Source organism: Helicoverpa zea, chromosome 13, assembly GCF_022581195.2.
Source record: "Helicoverpa zea isolate HzStark_Cry1AcR chromosome 13, ilHelZeax1.1, whole genome shotgun sequence".
NCBI lineage: Eukaryota > Metazoa > Arthropoda > Insecta > Lepidoptera > Noctuidae > Helicoverpa > Helicoverpa zea.
Genome location: NC_061464.1, coordinates 72,387 through 91,816, shown reverse-complemented (window position 1 = coordinate 91,816; position 19,430 = coordinate 72,387). Strand labels below are relative to the sequence as shown.

Sequence of the window (19,430 nt, the reverse complement as noted above, 5' to 3'; positions counted from 1 at the left end):
TGCGGCAGGACCGCCGTCAGTGCCGGCCCACTGGCGCGGGAACCACAGCCGGGAGACACTCACCCAGGTAGATGCCCATGAAGAAGTCGGCGGCCGCCAGGTTGGTGACGAGGAAGCGCGGCACGTCGATGCGGCTGCGGCTGAACACCAGCACGAACACCACGGTGCCGTTGCCCAGCAGCGCCAGCAGGAAGACGGCCCACACGCCGCAGCGCAGCGTCCACCAGTCGAACAGGTCCGCGCACGGCAGGAACGGCCCTGCGGCAGAGGCTCTGTAGAGGCGGGTAGCGGCGCGACGACGCCGGCGCCGACGCGCGACTCACCCGGCAGCGGCAGGCACGACACGCGGCGCGGCGCCTCGCGCTCCGGCAGCTCGCCCGCCCACTGCAGCACGCCCGCCAGCCCCGCGCCCGCCAGCCCCGCGCCGCGCTCCGACGCGTTCACTGCGCACAACACGACATGGCTCACTGTGCCGCACTAACGGACCGACATCATATGCTAATCTGTGCATCGTGACATATCGGATTCAACTAATTCATTGGTACACCTATATTTATATTTCGTAAAAACATGGCAACCCTAAAAAGAAGGGTACCCTAAGGGATTCCCTAAAAAGAAAGCTACCTAAGAGTGTATCACAAATAAATTAGGGTTGTGGACAAGCCCATATTGGCTACCACGGCAGAGTCATCACTTATATGATGAATGTAATAGTATGGATGTAAAGGGTATATCAATCGCCAACTTCCGAACACTCATTTAACCAAACTAGACCAGCGCGGCAGTTACGCCCGCCGTATAGACGTCTGGTTGAAAGACGCTGTTCTGTCGAAGGGCTACTTGTTTGATTGAACGACTAATACAAGCAGTTAGCTGCGTCATTGGGCGGTCGTGATGCATGTTAGTTAGGTAAGAAGGTGTCGAAAAGATGACAATACGTACAGTACTGCGCCCAGAGGTCGGTGGCGTTGGCCCAGGCGGCGGCGTCCACGTGCTGCGGCGGCAGGATCACCAGGTCGGAGGGCAGGTCCGGCGCGTCCTCCTCCTCGGGCGCCTCCATCAGCGGCAGGAACTCGCAGCAGTGGTACGCGTAGGACAGCACCAGCGTCTGCGCACACAGCGAGCGTGAGGTGCGGGGCACGGGGCCGCGCGGGGGTGACGGGCGGGGGGGGAGGTACCTGTATGCGCGGCAGCAGCTCGGGCGGGTGGAAACGGCGCAGGTTGGGGTTGTTGTGCGCCTTCAGGTGCAGCAGGCGCTGCAGCCCGGCCGCCGGCAGCCACGGGAACACGTTGTTGCCCACGTTCCTGCAACACGCGGCGGTGAGGCGGTGCGGTGCAGGGGGGGAGGATGGGAGGGGTGGGGAGGGGAGAGGGAGTACCTACAGGTCCTCCAGCTTGGTGAGCGGCGCGAAGGCCTCCTGGTCGATGTGCTCGATGAGGTTGTCCTCCAGGTTCCTGCAACACGCACTGCACTCACTACACTAGGCTTATTCTCACTACACTACGTATTTTGTAGCAGTGGAGCTCGTTCCTGAGAAGCAGCTGCATGGGTCGGTCATCTGAGATCAAACCGCTGCTTATAACGACAGACTAGTGCCCAAGTTCACCGACAACATAAACACCGACACATTCAATTTATAAAGTTAACAATTGTTTTGAGAAAAACGGGTGGGCATGTTGTCGGTGGGCATGAGCGTTACATTGACGCTTGGGGCGGTCGGTGTGTAATGTGTGTATGGGTGAGGGCGGTACTGACAGCACTTGCAGGTCGGGCGTGTGCGCGAAGGCGCCGGCGGGCAGGCGGCGCAGGCGGTTGCGCGCCAGCAGCAGGTCGTGCAGGCGCTGCAGCCCGCGCAGCGCGTCCGTATCCAGCGCCGCGATCTCGTTGCCCGACAGCTCCCTGCAACACGCGCGCGTCACTCACTCGCACTCGCACGTCACACTCGCACTCGCACGTCACACTCGCACTCGCACGGGTGTTGTATACTCACAGCACGCGCAGCTCGGCGCAGGCCTGCAGGTCGGGCACGCGCTGCAGCTGGTTGAGCTTGACGTCCCTGCAACACGCGCGGTACAGTCTCGCGGAAGTGGGTCAGCGGGCCACGCGCGGTAAACAGGGACCGAGTGGAGCGCTTCACGTCAACGGCTACTGTTTACGCTTCCCAGTTCGCTTGCTCGACTCACATACATTGTTATCAGATAGAATGATTTTTGTTTTGTATTTCAATATTTTGAAGTAACAAGTTATATGAATGTTGGGTTTAGGTTGCCTGTTCGCGTTCGCAATGCTCCATTTTAACACTTTCATTGTAATACGACAGACAGGGATGTTTAAGAACTCTTTTAGGTAAGGTTAAAAAAATTCGATATGCTATCAACTTTTCAGATTTAAATGGATATTATATTTTGCTCAAAAGGAGTAGATACATACCTAGCTCCATACGGGAGTACATAGGGGGGTTTAGAAATATTATACGGGAATACACTCGTAGTCGTACATATGATGAGGAGTACATAAACAGATTGAAGAGAGTGACGTCACGAGTCATTATACGGTAGAGCAGACCGTCAACTGTGTTGTTAAGTAGCATATAAGTAACTCTAGGCTCGGGTGTGTGGCTACCGCTATTGCTGGTGGAGGAAGTAGTGCGAGAATACTGACAGCGAGCGCAGCTGCGGCGCGTGCTGGCAGAGCGCGGCGGGCAGGCGCGTGAGGCGCGCGCGGTCGGCGCGCAGCGAGCGCAGCCGCAGCGACCCGTTCAGCGCCGGCAGCTCGCGCAGCGCCCGCGCCTCCGACACCACCCTGCCACACACGCACACTGCACCACCACTACACTCACTATACTGTCATTATGAAGGAAACATTTCATTTTTGGATCTATTTAAATTTAAATTTTTTTAAATTGTGTATTTAAGAAACGCAAAATACTGAAAGATCAGACGTGAAATCCTCAGATGTTGTGTCTCTGGGAGCGTGGCCCGGGCGCACACGTCACGCGCGGAACTGCCGCGTCCGCTCGCTTATCCGCGACACTTCCGATGTCGCGCGTATCGGAGGACAGCGGACGGGTGACGCAGCTCTCGCGGCTACATATTGTGTTCACTACATTAGGCGACAGATACGCGCTGCCTACTCTTCCGAATAATCCAGATAATTCCCGACTCCTGTCACATGGAAGAGCACGTTTGCTGGGGGATTAAGCGCCTATATCTGCGGCGCGCCGAGCTCCGAGAGGCTTAAGGAAAACGGCTTTACACAATATATTGTAGGTAAACCTTAGCTACTTCATAATGCAAACACGGTTTATGATTACATATCAGTTAAGTCCTTTCGAACAACACATCAATATCGACCGGCTCTTAAGTGCTGGCTCGGCTAATGTACGCGGCCGAGTCACACTCGTGCCGAAACCGTGACGCGCCTCGTTCAGCATTAAAACACTTTTGGATCGTTCTAATCCAAAGCTCTGTTTGAGGACATGTACATAGTATTCCTTTGTTTTCCCCTGTGAGTCCCTGCACTGTGCACGTATGACGTGGAGAGTGGTCTCCGCCTGCGCTAGTGAAGGCGCGGCGTGTTCGCGACGCGAAGGCTCGCGTCATGACGGAGCGCGCCGCCGACGCTCGCGGCTCAGGGACACAAACAACTAACTCGTCAATACGTCCGCTCCGAAAGGATTTCCGGAATTTAAACGAGTTTATGATGTAACCAATATAAGATACTTTATTCTAAATTGCGTTGACCGTGAAGTCGGCTCTATATACCTGCCTAGTGCCTACTTAATGATTGGCTTTTATAGAAAACCAGACAGTTTAAAGTATGTTTTTTTTAATTGTTTAATCATATAAACCTGGATTGAATGATTTTATTCAACATTGTCCTTTGGGGAGACGATCAGATCCTCTTACAGTGAGAGTGCACGCGTGCGACAGAGCCGGTCCGCGCCGGTGCGTCACGTCACCCACAAACCTTGCCCCGAATTCACTTCAACAACGTTAGACCTCAGAAACACGGAAATCAAAGGGCAATCCTACTAATCATTTAAATTATTAGTCGCCAATGTCACATGAAACCGACACTGGACCCGCTACTAGATAAACCTTGCCTTGCGGCATTAAGTCCGCCAATGTACCAATTTTGTACATAAAGTATAAATGAATAAACAAATAACAAATTGATCAAGTTCCATCCAAAATAGTTTAGTTCATGAGAGGAAAATGCTCTTCTTCTATTCTTGCAGCATATCAGGATAGGTTTTACGCAGGGTCGGTTAGCCCCGTGGGACACCCCAGCCACAGCTGCACATCACACAATATGGGAATGGAACTTGTGAGTGAATACACAGACGGACACGCTGTGTCGGTATGAGCTATATGAGATGTAGCAGGCGATGTCTCACAGCGTGGTGAGGTGCGGCAGGTGGTCGAGCGCGCGCGGGTGCAGGCCGCCCAGCGGGTTGGCGCGCAGGTCGAGCCGCGCCAGCCGCCCGCCCGCCTGCAGCACGCCCGCGCCCACGCCCTCCACGCGGTTACTCGCCACTGAACTGCGCACAACACATTACACTCGCTACAAATTCATCTATTTGCGATTATGAAAACATAAAGCTCTGCGGGAGCCAATTAATATGCCCTAATTTATGCGCAATTTTTGTGGTTGTTTCATTTTAAAAATGGCCTTATTAATTAATTTACGGCGTCCTAGCTGATTGTCAGCCATGGCGTCTGATCTCGTATGAGATGAGCCAGCTGAGCAAGACATTATAGTGCGCACTCTCTATTCCTTCACTCTCACAGACCAGGGGACGGCAATCCGACACGATTAACATGCTCTCCGATGCACGGACCATAATTTTCAACCACAAACTTCAAGGTTCCGGGCTGCTTTGTGAAAGTTTCTAAAACCCACACAGCAATTTCGGTCTACTCCGGGAATCGAACCCGAGAGCTCGTGCACAGCAGTGGAACTAGGCGACAACTGGAGCAAGGGGCAGATAATGTGTCAATTAGGAACAATGAATAAGAGAGCTCGCTGCGTGTACTCACAGGTCCTCGAGCAGCGGCAGCAGGCGCACGGCGCCCGGCAGCTCCGTCAGCAGGTTCTCCTCCAGCCGCCTGCACACACACACACGAGTGCTGTCACTACTGGACTGACAACTACCTGTTTACTACATCAACCACAATACGAGTCCCCAGCAACTGGGCTGGGGAAGACCCGCCCGGTGACCGGAAGTGTGAAGTGTGGCATTGATATCTGAACTAAAATGACTACCAATGATGACTTTGTTTGGTGATATCTATCACACCAGAAGAAGAGGTGCCCAGCGGAGATTTAAAATAACAAGAACAATAACAAAGCGCTAGTGACAGATGATCCCGCGCGGCGACACATACACGGCGGGTTACCGCACAACTAGTGGCGAACTTTTGATGGCGTCACTTATCGCTACATTATCAAGTCGAAGCTCGTCAGTTTCAAGTGCTTCAGATAACGAGGCCCCGGCATGTCGCGCTAATTGACTGCGACACTTGGGCTCGCGCGACACATTACGTTTGATGCGAATAGTTTCGGGTCGCGCCGCGCTTTCCGGACCAGCGGTCGTGTACTATATTACTGCTTATGTACAGTGTACACTGAACCTTATCCTCCTCTCAGCGTGACCTTGGCGGAGGTCGTTGCGAGGTCGAGCGGTCGCACGGGATACCGAGTTTGATTAATTAATTATGATTAAGGTTAGACATGACAAGTGAGGGTTGCTAGCTTGTACTCACAGCACGCGCAGCGCCGGGATGTTGCTGAAGGCGTTGTCATCGATGAAGGCGATGCGGTTCCGCTTCAGCACCCTGCACACAAGGAAACGCTTAGCGAAGTGTCAAGCCGAGCCCTGCTGCGCCAGCCCTACCTAGCCAACCCTGTCGAGCCAGCCCTACCGGCGGCGACGCCATTTATTACAACAAATATCTGCGGGAAGTGATAACGTTCACTCATAAATCACGTCGAGCGAGGCTGTGCCGGCGGCGCTGTCCGCTCAGCAACTTCTCTATGTATCTACTTTACTCTAACATAACCGTCATCAATCCATTGCTTACACAGGTTCTAATATACCCAGTTCGTGAGCTCCCTACATTACACTTAAAATACGAATGAAAATGCGAGAAAGTTTAAGTAGTAAATCCCATTTTTTTATGGTAGTATCTAGATAGGTATCACTCGATACTCGGACTCGGATCGGACGCTCCGGTGTAGAAACCCGCCCACACGAGCTCACGGCACTATGTACAGCGTGCAATACAATAAGTAAGTACCTCGTGTCTACTGCGACTTGTGAATGGCGAACAAGTAGCTCCAGGCGGGAACAGCGCCATTACGGAGACAACACCACATTATGCAAACACGGAGCCAATAAAATGGCACACAAATAAGGCCGACGAGCGAACAGACCCTCGCCGTGACGTCACGCGACCGCTACCCGCCGCCGACAGCCCTATTCATGTGTCCGCCATATTTTATTCACATTGTACAAAGCTGAAAACTGATTATTCTTGATCCTTCAGCCTCCAATGTTCATACAATTTATTTCCCCCTAACCTACCATAAAATAATTATGTTTGAAAGAGGTCTTCCATGCCTACATGGCATGCCTGGCCTACAAACAAAGAGCGACTTTATAATAGTTTCCCATACCTACTTACAAAAATAAACTATTTGAAGATGTTTGTATTGAGTTACGTGTAATCGGAAACTCAGACTGTTACTGTTACTGTTACAGCCTTTTTTTTATCGTCCCACTGCTGGGCACAGGCCTCCTCTCACACGGAGAAGGATTGAGCATTAATCAAACTCGGACAACTATAAAAATATTCGATTCCCGGTTCGATCTCTGTGGCGCAAAGGTCACCAAGCCGGACTGCCAATCTGAGGTCCCGGGTTCGATTCCCGGTTCGATCGACATTTGTGTGATGAGCATGCTTGTTGGCCGTGGTCTGGGTGTTATGATATGTATTTATAAATATGTATATATGTAGCTATATGTAGTTTATCAGTTGTGTTAGCACCCATAACACAAGTTAATTTATAACTTACCCTAGGGCTAACCGACCGTGTGTGAAAAGGAGTCCCGACATTATAATACCTACCTACCTACAAAAGAGTTGTAAGCTAGTATAAAATGTTCTGATCAGTGCGTGCAGTACCTATCAGTTGTATCGCCCTGTAGTGGGTGCGTATAACGTAGATTAACCTTATGAGAGATCAATCCGCGGGGCTTTGACTTAGCCATCGCATCGCAAACGCAACGCATCGAAGTCGTTTAAATTCTTTTATACCTAGTCATATACTTAATGGAGAGCGACGTTTATACATTATATGGATTTCACTTGTTTAACTCAACTTAAGGCTCGTTTCGTTACAGAACGAGAACGTTTAGGGCTGGGAGGTAGCAACTATTTGGGGCCAGTCTAGGAAGTGAGACACACGCGTCTGCGTGGCCGCTCGTTTCGTAACTAGATAAGATCGTGGAGATTAATGACTAGTGTCGGTTAAATGAGATGTTGGGACGTCCGAGAGGATAGTTGGCGAGCACGGCGTGACTGATCGCCCGGGGCTATCGGATTAGCGCGAGCCGACCGGACACTGACACCTAACAGATGCCCGCCTGAGCAGGGTTCACCCTCCCCCGCCCCCCACCGTCCGACCACGGTGTCCAAGTTAATAGATTTTATTTGATATGCGCAAAATCTGAAAATACTTTTATCACAACAATTAGCGGAATTAAAAACCCCTTTTCCATGTAGATTTATCCATGTGAAATTTTTCAAAAAATCTTCATTACAATGTCCTGGCTTTTATGAAAGGTCCAGCCATCACGTGCGTGATCGAACATGTCAAAGACGCAAAAATATCAGAATAGTAACAAGGCAAAAAAAGGCTGTTCAGCTCATAAAACCCTTTTTTTCCTTTTTTTAGAATTCGGTAAAAGGAATGAAAAATCGTTTGGCCTGCTAAAAAAAGATATTTAGTAGGGAGATATAAATGTTTGTTAAGAAAAGCTTCCTATAGAATAGATAGAGAAATAAAATAAACGAACGGAATTAGGAGATTCCTCCGCTGTAATTCTTCAGGAAGCAACTGCAACCATTCAGTATTATCCTTCAGGGGGCAATTCTCGCTCTCTAGGAAATATCTCTGTCGTTTCCACCATCAGGTCAGAACTGAACCTTAATGTTTTGTAGTACCATCTATACTAATATATGTGCCCGCGGTTACGTTACTCGGGAAGAGTCTTGCTTGCCAACAGTACAACAGTTTTTCCAATCGGCTGAGAAGTTTTTAGGATATAAACTTTCCTCTTCATTATATTAGTATGATAGACAGATTAGTTATTAGCTGTAATGGAATGGAGATTTTGTTCGGTTCGGATTCGAGATGACGTCTCGAACAGTCGAAACGATTTTAGTTACCTATCTTTCGAGAAATATCGGAATCGACAGAGAATCCAGATCATTATTTTTTGACTTGAGAAATAATCGAATTCGACTTTTTTCTCGAATTAGAATATGTGAGAATTGCCCCCAGCAGGGTTCAAAAACAAATTCATTTACTGCTTGACACTGGTAAAAGATATACTGCATTAATTTGTGTCCATCGCAGGGAAGAACATTTGTCGCATGAGAAAAATATGAATTACAGAATTAGTTGTGAAGTAAGGAGATGAGCATGAAATAGAAGCGTCTCGGTGTCAGTAAATGTATCGACAGACCTTCCAGTCGTTCTATTTCTAGAAATGAAATCTGGAATAGTTGCGGGGTGGGGCCGGGGTGGGGGCGGCGGGGCGCGGTCGTCGACCCCGGCGAACTCGCGCCGCCCGCTGCAGGAGCACGCCTGTGTCCTGCAGGCCCCAGCACCAGCAGCGCACTGACTCACGAGTGTGGAGCCGAGGACGGAGGGACACGTTAACCAGGACTGTTCCACTACAGCACCGACATTTTTGCACCAGTTAACGGCGGACATGGGAGAGCTACTCATTACCTATTACATGAAGTTGCAAACTGACGAAACTAATGTTTAAGATATGAATGTTAAATGTAAACTTTAATTTGTTGATTTCGCGAAGTTAGCTAAGTTGTTTGGCAACAATCACTTCGTATTTACTATTGATTTGTAGTAAACTAAACACCACAATGCAGCCGAACCTGAGCTCATTAAAATCCGATGAGTGCTTTCATTGCCATCGTTTAACGACTGAGCAAGATCTCGCGCGAGGGCTGGGGCACGAGGATCGGGGGAATGTGCTGTGATTGTTGTTATGCAACTTATTAAATATTGTTACATCAACGGAGAAAGGATACACACACACATGCAAGGAGCTACATCGAGTGATGAATGAATGTCATGAATGCCAGCATGCACTCGCTGACACATATTGAGTGCGGCGTTGCGTCACTCGGCCGCGGCCGGTGAGCGACGCGCCGGCAGAGAGGGGACGGCTTTATGGATAGCGCTGTTTACGTCGCGAATTGTGCCATCGAGCCGAGTTACTGCCCGACACAGACATCCCGCTGTATTTATGACCACATAAATCTAAGTGAGCGGCTGACGTGAGCCCGCTCCCTCCCCCGGCCCCCGCGCCCGCCTTGCCCGCCGCCAGCGAGATTATGAGGACGACATTTGCTCTTTAGAGCAAACAAACCTGTCGCGCAGCATGTGCCGCCTCTCGCAGTGCACGCTCGCACAGCACGAGCTGTCGTCGGTGCGCTCCGGCCGCGACTACACCTCACCACTGTGACGGAGTGTAGCTGTCCTAGCATCGGTTACGAGCAAGGCAAGGGTTTCTGAGCACAATGCGTGACAATCGCACCGGCGCCGACCGCGCGACCCCTCGTCCACTCTCAGAATATTAACGAGTTCGGACTTCGGTCTGGTCCGCCTGTCGACGCTGCCAGCCAGTTTTTACAAGCGCAGTTCAGTGACCCGCCTCAGGAACAGAGCGCCGTGATTGCGGGAGCCCTTTATTAGGTCCAAATAGTGTTTGTCCCCATGTGCTGACATGTGCCGAGTGTCACAAGTGGCGCGGCATTGGCATTACGTGCCTGCGTGGCAAGCCCACTGTTAGTATGCAGCGCGTCGTGTCTAAACAGACGTTCTACATTACCTCCTCTTTGTTTTTTACTATTTTCGAAGTTTTGCTCGTCAACTTGTTTACATCACAATTTAAAATTACAAATACATAACTCGTCACATAATGGTAGGTTGAGTATTGTAAAGTGACCGAGGTTCCGTCCTGGACCCAATTTATTTCATATTAATAAACTTAATGTTGTTGGGTTTGTGCACTTACCCGGGCGGGAGCAGTGTAAGATGCGAGCCCGCGAAGTATGGTTGAGGTATGCGAGTTGGAATGTAGGAAAGATGACTACAGGAGTCAGTTAGCGGATGTGTTACAGAGAAGAAGAATAAATTGTAGCGCCAACCCCGAATAACTTGGGAACAATGCAGGAAGAAGTGGAGAAGTGTACTCATTATGTGGGTAATTACATATTTTTTAAGATTAGGTAGGTGCAAAGTTATTTAAAGTAAGCAAACACATGAAACAATGAGTCTCGTGAGTAAGGAGTCGGCGTACTCACAGCGTGTGCAGCGCGGGCAGCGGCGGCAGCGCGGCGCTCGGCAGCTCGCTGATGAGGTTGCCGCCCAGGTTCCTGCCGGCACCACACAACACTAGCACTCTCTTTGTCTCGTCAACAACAAGCTCATCTTGTTTTAACTTTTAAATGGCTGAGCCGATTTTGATCAAATATGTGTAAGAACTACCGCTGGAACACCAGCTTTCATCCGCCATCAAAAAAAAACCGCATCCAAATCGGTTCAGCCGTTATAGCTGCATAGAAACATAAGTAAAATCCCTCTTCGGTGGTTAAAATGAAGAGCATCGCTTCGTTTTTAAAGAAGTTCAGGTTAGAATGAGTTAGTGTGGGCAGGCCGATAATGAGCGGAGCACGCACAGCGTCTGCAGATGTCGCAGCGGCGCGAGCGCGCGCGCCGGCACCTCGCGCAGCAGGTTGCGCGCCAGCCGCAGCGTGCGCAGCGCGCGCAGCCCGCGCAGCGCGCCGCCCTCCAGCGCCGCCAGCGCGTTCTCCTCCGCCGACCTGCGCACAGCACCGCGTCACGCACACTCTTTATGTAAATGGCACAAGGCTTGCCCGCGCCCTTCAGCCTCCTGCGACCTAGTCGTCGCTATCGCTTGTGAAATCTGCTCACGCCGTGCGCGGTAATACACGTGTCCGACAGTCCACCAGCGCTCTAGACGTTTTACACCTTATGTTCATTACCTATTGTTTTCCCTTAGAGGTCTCATAACATATCTTATAGTGTATTGTGAAAGGTCACATCATTATGTAGTGGTATGAGCAGTGGCGTTAGGATGTAAGTACATAACAAGTAGACGGGACAGACTGACAGGAAGTGCAGATGGTGCAGGTCCTGCAGCGCGTGCGCGGGCAGGCGGCTCAGCGCGCAGCGGTCCAGCCACAGCCGCGCCAGCGCCGCGCCGCCCAGCGCGCCGCCCGCCAGCGCCTCCAGCCGGTTGGACGACAGGTTCCTGCGACACACGACACATGACGCGCCTGTCCCGCGTGCTCACGGCACACGCAGCACGTGCAGACAGCTCGCACTCACAGCTCGCGCAGCCCGGTGGCGGGGAGCAGCGCGTCGCGCGCCAGCGAGCTGATGTTGTTGTTGGACACGTCCCTGCAACAACACGCACGTCTATATACACTAGCTCAATACGCCGGAACTTACTGCCACTACACCATCAATAGTTTCTTGTATTTTGCTTCTCTAAGTTTACGTTTTTGCAAAAATACGTGTGTAAGAAGATCGACCGCTATGTGTGTTTGTGTACGATCTGCCTGTAGAAAGGTAGCCCTCAAATCATCGAATCAGTATCAAAACCGCGCGACACTTAGCGACTAATGAAAAAGCACCGTTGGACGGGTGGAAAGATCTGTTACCTACCATTTTCCCTACCCAAAGGGTAGCTAGCGCGGACAGGTTACTTTTCAAAAGACTTCCCAAAAAGGAGGGGGTTCTAATTTTCAAAAGGAAAAAAAAATCCTGCCATCTTTTTTTTATATTGTATGTCCACCGAGTACTCTGGGACGCCTGGACCGATTTGCTAACTTCATTTTTTGATTGATATTGTAGTCCCGTAGTCGTCAAATCAGTATCTGATCATGGAAACCCTGGGAAATCGAGGACATCTCTTGAAAATTGTGGGCAATTAATAGGGTAAAAACTTTACACTCAGGCGCATGTCGGATAACACTATACAAAAATCAAGGTTAAGAGCCGACCTGATGATGGAAATGAGATAAGGTCGAGGGAACTCGGCAACGGTATTAACTACCTCGTGTTTACTTGGGCTTGTATTATTTGTATTGACAAGAACTATCTCTAAGGCCGCTGCCTCGAATTTTGCGGGCAGCGGGGCGGCAGCGGCGGCGGCGCGGGAGCGGCAGGATCTTACGCGTATAATCTAATGGACCGGCCCTCGAATACAGCGGCGCGGGAGCGGGCAACGAGCGGTGAGCTCCATTCAAAACGGTGACCGAACGCGCCGCCGCCGCTGCCGCCCCGCTGCCCGCAAAATTCGAGGCAGCGGCCTAATGCGGATAGTGATAACTATTCTTGTCATTGAAAAGCAAGAAGTGCAAAAAAAATCCGACTTCTAAAACTGTTTTGTAACTTTTACGAAGTTTTTTATTTTTATTAGGTGCATGGGCCTGGAAGTCGGTGGCGAATTAAACATATATAGCTACAAGACTACTTGCCGTGGGACGCCGGCTTAGAATTGCGCTAAGCGCGAGGCGACTAAGGGACAAACCGGAGGTCGGGCAGCAGCGTCCTCCGCGTACTGCATACCCTCACTGCGATCGCCAACCCGCCTGCCAAGCGTGGCGATTAAAGGCAATTACCCCCCAATGAGAAGCACAGAAACCAGGCCCCCAGTCCCCGGCAGCTCCGCTATCCCTGGCGCGGGTAGCGGTCAAGGTAACGGCGGAGCAGGGGGTGCTAAGAATCTCCGGAAGAGATCCGGCTACCCACCCCCACGACGACTGGCCCTGGTAACACACAACATACGCACATTGAGGACTGACGAAAAGATCTGCGGGCTGGAAGAGGAGTTGAGCAAGTTACATTGGGACATTATGGGGTTATGCGAAGTCCGTAGAGAGGGAGAGGACACCGTAACCCTGAAGTCTGGTAACTTGCTCTACTACCGGGAGGGAGACCAAAAGTCCCAAGGTGGTGTCGGGTTTCTCGTTCACAAGTCCCTCGTAAGCAACATAACAACCATCGACAGTGTGTCGAACAGGGTGATATACCTAATACTCAGAATATCCGAAAGATATTCGCTGAAGGTCATTCAGGTATACGCACCGACCTCGTCACACTCCGATGATGAGGTGGAGACTATGTATGAGGACGTAAGTAGGGCCATACATAGTTCCAAAACCCACTTCACTGTTGTTATGGGGGATTTTAACGCTAGGTTGGGCAAGAAAAGCGGTGATGAGTTGAGAGTGGGGCAATTTGGATATGGGCAACGGAACCATAGGGGACAGAGGCTGGCTGACTTTCTGGAGAAAGAGGAACTCTTCATGATGAACTCTTTCTTCCAGAAGCCGCCTCACAGGAAATGGACCTGGTTGAGTCCCGATGGTTTCACGAGAAACGAGATAGACTTCTTCATGACCGACAAGAGACGGATATTCAGTGATGTCTCTGTGATCAACAGGGTAAAAACCGGAAGCGATCACCGAATCGTAAGAGCCTCACTGAATATCAACGTTAAACTTGAAAGGTCCAGTCTGATGAAGTCTACGCTCCGACCTACTCGGTCCCATATTCAAAACCCGGAAAGCTTTCAACTCGAGCTCTCTAATCGCTTTGCTTGCCTTGAGAACTTAGTGTCAGTGGACGAGATCAACGACGGACTAGTGGAAACTGTCCGCACGGTAGGGTCTAAGTTTTTTAGACCCTTCCGTAAAAATAGGCCTCAAAAACTAACCGAGCAAACCTTAAACCTCATGGCTGAACGACGCTTGCTACAGTTGCAGTCTTCCCATGATGCGAAGTCATATAGGCAGCTCAATAGACGAATATCCAAATCCTTGCGACACGATCTGCGTCTCTTTAATACGAATCGTGTTAAAGAGACCATACAGCGAAACCAAGGCTCCAAAGTGTTCGCAAAGGACAAGTCTATTGGGCAAAGCCAGATGACTAAGCTGAAACGGGAGGATGGCAGCATAGCGTCGACCAAGGCAGAGGTTTTAGGCGAGATCGAGAGGTTCTATGGACAGTTATACACTTCGGTCGCAAAGTCCGTTGACAGCTTGGCAGGAGATCCAAGAGCCAAGCTGTCCCGACATTATACCGAAGATATCCCGGACATCAGTCTGTACGAGATTAGGATGGCCCTGAAGCAGCTTAAGAACAACAAGGCGCGGGTGAGGACGGAATCACTTCAGAGCTTCTGAGAGCGGGTGGAACACCGGCACTTAAAGTCCTCCAGAAGCTCTTTAACTGCGTCCTGTCCGAGGGCAAAACGCCTGAAGCATGGAGCAGGGGTGTGGTGGTGTTGTTCTTCAAAAAAGGTGACAACAGCCTATTGAAGAACTACAGACCCATCACACTTCTAAGCCATGTTTATAAGCTGTTTTCAAGGGTTATCACGAACCGTCTCGAGCACAGGCTTGATGACTTCCAGCCTCCCGAACAAGCCGGTTTCCGAAGAGGCTTTAGTACCATAGACCACATCCATACGCTGCGGCAAGTTATACAGAAGACCGAGGAGTATAACTTGCCATTATGCTTAGCGTTTGTGGACTATGAGAAAGCCTTTGATTCGGTGGAAACATGGGCGGTACTTGAGTCACTCCAACGATGCCATATTGACTATCGGTACATCGAGGTGTTGAAGTGTTTGTATAATAACGCCACCATGTCGGTCCGAGTACAGGAGCATAGCACGAAGCCGATTCCATTGAGAAGAGGCGTAAGACAGGGGGACGTAATCTCCCCGAAACTGTTTACTGCCGCAATGGAAGACGCCTTCAAGCTCCTGGAATGGCAAGGACTTGGCATCAACATCAACGGCGAATACATCACTCACCTTCGGTTTGCCGACGACATCGTAGTCATGGCAAAGTCGATGGAGGAACTCAGTATGATGCTCGAGGGCCTCGACCGAGTTTCACAACGGGTGGGCCTGAAAATGAACATGGACAAGACGAAAATTATGTCAAATGTCCATGTTCAGCCCACCCCAGTCTCTGTTGGAAGCTCGGTACTCGAAGTTGTTGACTCATATATCTACCTAGGACAAGTAGTCCAATTAGGTAGGTCCAACTTCGAGAAAGAGGTCAACCGCCGAATCCAACTCGGCTGGGCAGCGTTCGGGAAACTACGCAATGTCTTTTCGTCCGACATACCTCAGTGCCTCAAGACGAAAGTCTTCAACCAATGTGTGTTACCAGTGATGACTTACGGCACCGAAACGTGGTCTCTCACTATCGGCCTCATCTCAAAGCTCAAAGTCGCTCAACGAGCTATGGAGAGGGCTATGCTCGGTGTTTCTCTACGTGATCGAATCCGAAACGAGGAGATCCGTAGACGAACCAAAGTGACCGATATAGCCCACCGGATTAGCAAGTTGAAGTGGCAATGGGCAGGCCATATTGCTCGCAGAGCAGATGGCAGATGGGGCCGAAAAGTGCTGGAGTGGAGACCACGGACTAGCAAGCGCAGCGTAGGACGTCCACCAACGAGGTGGACAGACGACCTTATAAAGGTCGCCGGAAGACGCTGGATGCAGGTCGCTTCCAACAGGTATCTGTGGAGATCAAAGGGGGAGGCCTATGTTCAGCAGTGGACGTCCTATGGCTGAGATGATGATGATGATGAGCTACAAGATACTGGTACCCATATGCAGTAGAAAGTAAAGCAAAGAAGAAGTTTGTGTTAAGCCGCGGGCACCAGTTTAGTAAAATACTAGCTTCTGCCCGCGACTTCGTACGCGGATCCTGTCCCTTATGCCAGCGACTACGGGGTCAGTAAAATCAAAGATCTGAATAGTCTGAAATTGAATTTTAAGGGCCCGTTGACTTGAAAACAACGGAATACGCATAACCATTAGAAACGTTCCATATACCTATTTAATGTTTGTAGTTTAACGGCAAAAGCACAGCAGACTAAACAAAACGCTGAGAACTGAACCGCAATAGACGTGACCATAGGGATAAAAGTAGTGATTCTAATTAGTCCGCATTTAAGTTGTGAGTGGCAAAAATATTACACGTATTACTACGTAAAAAAACATTAAATAGATGTCAAAGTCGTGGTGACTTAGTGGAAGTCGTGGTGGTTTAGTGGGTAGAGAACCAATCTCTCAAGTATGAGCGTGCGTCTTTGATTCCAGGTCTGGCAAGTGATGACGGGGAGTAGCGACCCCGCGGGGCTATATATACTGAGTTCTCCAGGGAGAACAGGGAGTATACTGTCCCCCATCTCCGGCTGGTCGAAGTGAATCATGACGGGGGTAGGTCTCACGCCTCTGGCTTGGCTTGGCCGTCCAGAGTGGAGTCGCTAAAGCAGGATTAGTAGCCCTGCTCGGAGGGTAGGTGCCTCATGGTAAGCACAGGGAGCGCGTAATCTGCGTTTAAAGTCCGCCGAGGTATCCTCACCCTTCAGCCGCTCATGTCCCTGTTGCCCTCTTGTTGCTATTCAGTGACTGGTTCCCGGGGGCCCAGTAAGTGAGGTGGTGAGTCTCCACCTGCCGTTTTTACATGTAGCTAATACATTGTCATCCACTAACATCCCATCACAATAGCCCAAGTAGTTTTCCTCTATAGTTAGCAATAGTTTAGCACAGAACCGGGGATTGTCTTTTTTTTAACGACGTCCACAGGGGATTGTCCTTGGGTTCATTTCTATAGTGGATAAAGGGATAATCGTCGGTTTTGTGTCACCATTTCATTAAAGTTGTCTCCAAAGGGCTTCAGCGTGTTGGCTTCGGCCCCACGTTTGCCTCCCAAAAATTCGGAACTGTAGTCCCGAGGTCTGGAGAGACATCTATACATATAATAAATCTGTAAAAAAACTGTGTCTGTACATTGAATATATTAAAAAAATAATAATTGGGTGGGGTTTAGAAACAGTAATGGAGCACAAATCCAAAAAAAAAATTCTGTCTGTTTGTCTGTATGTCTGTATGTCTGTATGTCTGTATGTCTGTTTGTTTGTACACGCTAATCTTCGGAACTACTGGACGGATTTCAATGATTTTTTCTTTGTTGTATCAGTATTAAGCCTGGTCAACATATAGGCTATAATTTATCTTCGAAACTTGAAGACCTGATGCAGAACACCAACAGACCAACAAAACTATAAGAGATACAAATATGGTGCCATGGCAAAAATTGTTTCATATGATGAGCATTTTCAGCTGAGATAATAAATTTTAAGATCTGGAACACCTGATGTGGAATCCCAAGAGCCCAGCTTCTCTGTACCATATACAGGTATGACGTTTTAGCAAAAGTTGTTCAATTTGATAAGCACTTTCTATTGACTTATACAAATTGAAGATCTAAAACACCTGATGTGGAACTCCAGGGGCCCAGCTAGACTATAGCATATAGAGGTGTGACGTTTTAGCAAAAGTTGTTCAATCTGATAAGCACTCTCTGTTGACTTATAAAAATTGAAGATGTAGAACACCTGATGCGGAACGCCAGGAGCCCAGCTAGACTATAGCATATAAAGATATGACGTTTTAGCAAAAGTGGTTCAACCTGATAAGCACTCTCTATTGACGTATATACATCGAAGATCTGGAACACCTGATGTGGAACTTCAAGAGCAATACTACACTTGAAATGTATAGAAATGAATGTTATGAAATAGGTAGTATGTTGAATCAAAAAAAGTAATTAGTCCGTCTTTTACATAATCCTAAAATAATGGTGAGGATACCTCGGCGGATTTTAAACGCAGATTACGCGCTCCCTGTGGGTCACTTACCACGAGGCACCTATCCTCCGAGCAGGGCTACTAACCCTGCTCTAGCGACTCCACTCTGGACGGCCAAGCCAAACCAGAGGCGTGAGACCTACCCCCGTCATGGTTCACTCCGACCGGCCGGAGATGGGGGACAGTATACCCTGGAGAACTCAGTATATATAGCCCACCGGGGTCGCTACTCCCCGTCATCAGCCTCAGATGTCCTGCGGTGCTTATATCTCATTATTATTGTCGTTATTATCTCAAGAGCCTTTGTCCCAATTATGTTAGAGTCGACTTCCAGTCACGATGTAACTGAGTACCAGTGTTTTACAAGGATCAACTGCATATCTGAGCTCCACAACCCAGTTACCCGCTCAACCCAATACCCCTTGGTAAAACTGGTCAGACTTACTGGCATCTGACTACCCATAACGACTGCCAAGAATGTTCAATGACAGCCGGAACCTACAGTTTAACATCCCCTCCAAATAACGATCATTGGTATCCAAAATATACGTAGAAAGTACATACGAACTTAGAAAAGTTGCATTGGCAAGTACTTGCCAGACCAGGAATCAAAGACATACGCTCATACTTGAGAGATTGGTTCTCTACCCACTAAACCACCACGACTTCCACTAAGTCATCACGACTTTGTCATCTCAGTAACATTTAATGTTTTTTTTAACGTATTAATACGTGTAATATTTTTGCCACACACAACTTAAATGCGGACTAATTAGAATCACTACTTTTATCCCTATGGTCACGTCTTTTGCGGTTCAGTTCTCAGCGTTTTGTTTAGTCTGCTGTGCTTTTGCCGTTGAAGTACAAAAATTAAATATATGGAACGTTTCTAATGGCTATGCGTATTCCGTTGTTTTCAAGTCAACGGGCCCTTAAAATACAATATCAGACGGTTCAGATCTTTGATTTTGCTCACCCCGTAGTCGCTGGCATAAGGGACTTTATCCGCGTACGAAGTCGCGGGCAGAAGCTAGTACAAAATAATAATGAGATATAACGCAACAAAGTCGGAGAGTGGGGGCTCGTGACGCCACGTCTAGGTACGTAAAATTTGTACTAAGCAGTGACTTAAGACAAAATTCAAGCGTGTTGTATCTTCGCTATTATTTGTTAGTGAGAGAGAGAAAAGAAAAATACGTGTCCATTACTTTAGGTTTATCTAAAAGACGGACTAATTACTTTTTTTGATTCACCATACCTATTTCATAACATTCATTTCTATACATTTCAAGTGTAGTATTGCTCTTGAAGTTCCACATCAGGTGTTCCAGATCTTCGATGTTTATAAGTCAATAGAAAGTGCTTATCAAATTGAACAACTTTTGCTAAAACGTCACTG

At 49.1% G+C, this 19,430-nt stretch overlaps 1 protein-coding gene across 1 annotated transcript in view; it reads right to left on the bottom strand.

Moving 5' to 3' along the window:
* The window catches only part of LOC124635539 (lutropin-choriogonadotropic hormone receptor), a 45,638-nt gene that overhangs the window by 2,497 nt on the left and 23,711 nt on the right, over window positions 1-19,430 (bottom strand). The window contains exons 2-16 of the mRNA XM_047171446.1: window positions 11,672-11,743; window positions 11,463-11,594; window positions 10,999-11,142; window positions 10,624-10,695; window positions 5,770-5,841; window positions 5,044-5,112; window positions 4,401-4,544; window positions 2,663-2,803; window positions 1,992-2,057; window positions 1,757-1,900; window positions 1,384-1,455; window positions 1,179-1,305; window positions 943-1,108; window positions 324-443; window positions 64-258 (exon numbers count right to left, since the gene is read on the bottom strand). Coding sequence (XP_047027402.1) covers window positions 64-258; window positions 324-443; window positions 943-1,108; window positions 1,179-1,305; window positions 1,384-1,455; window positions 1,757-1,900; window positions 1,992-2,057; window positions 2,663-2,803; window positions 4,401-4,544; window positions 5,044-5,112; window positions 5,770-5,841; window positions 10,624-10,695; window positions 10,999-11,142; window positions 11,463-11,594; window positions 11,672-11,743 — 1,736 coding nt within the window. The remainder of the gene's footprint in view (window positions 1-63; window positions 259-323; window positions 444-942; window positions 1,109-1,178; window positions 1,306-1,383; window positions 1,456-1,756; window positions 1,901-1,991; window positions 2,058-2,662; window positions 2,804-4,400; window positions 4,545-5,043; window positions 5,113-5,769; window positions 5,842-10,623; window positions 10,696-10,998; window positions 11,143-11,462; window positions 11,595-11,671; window positions 11,744-19,430) is intronic.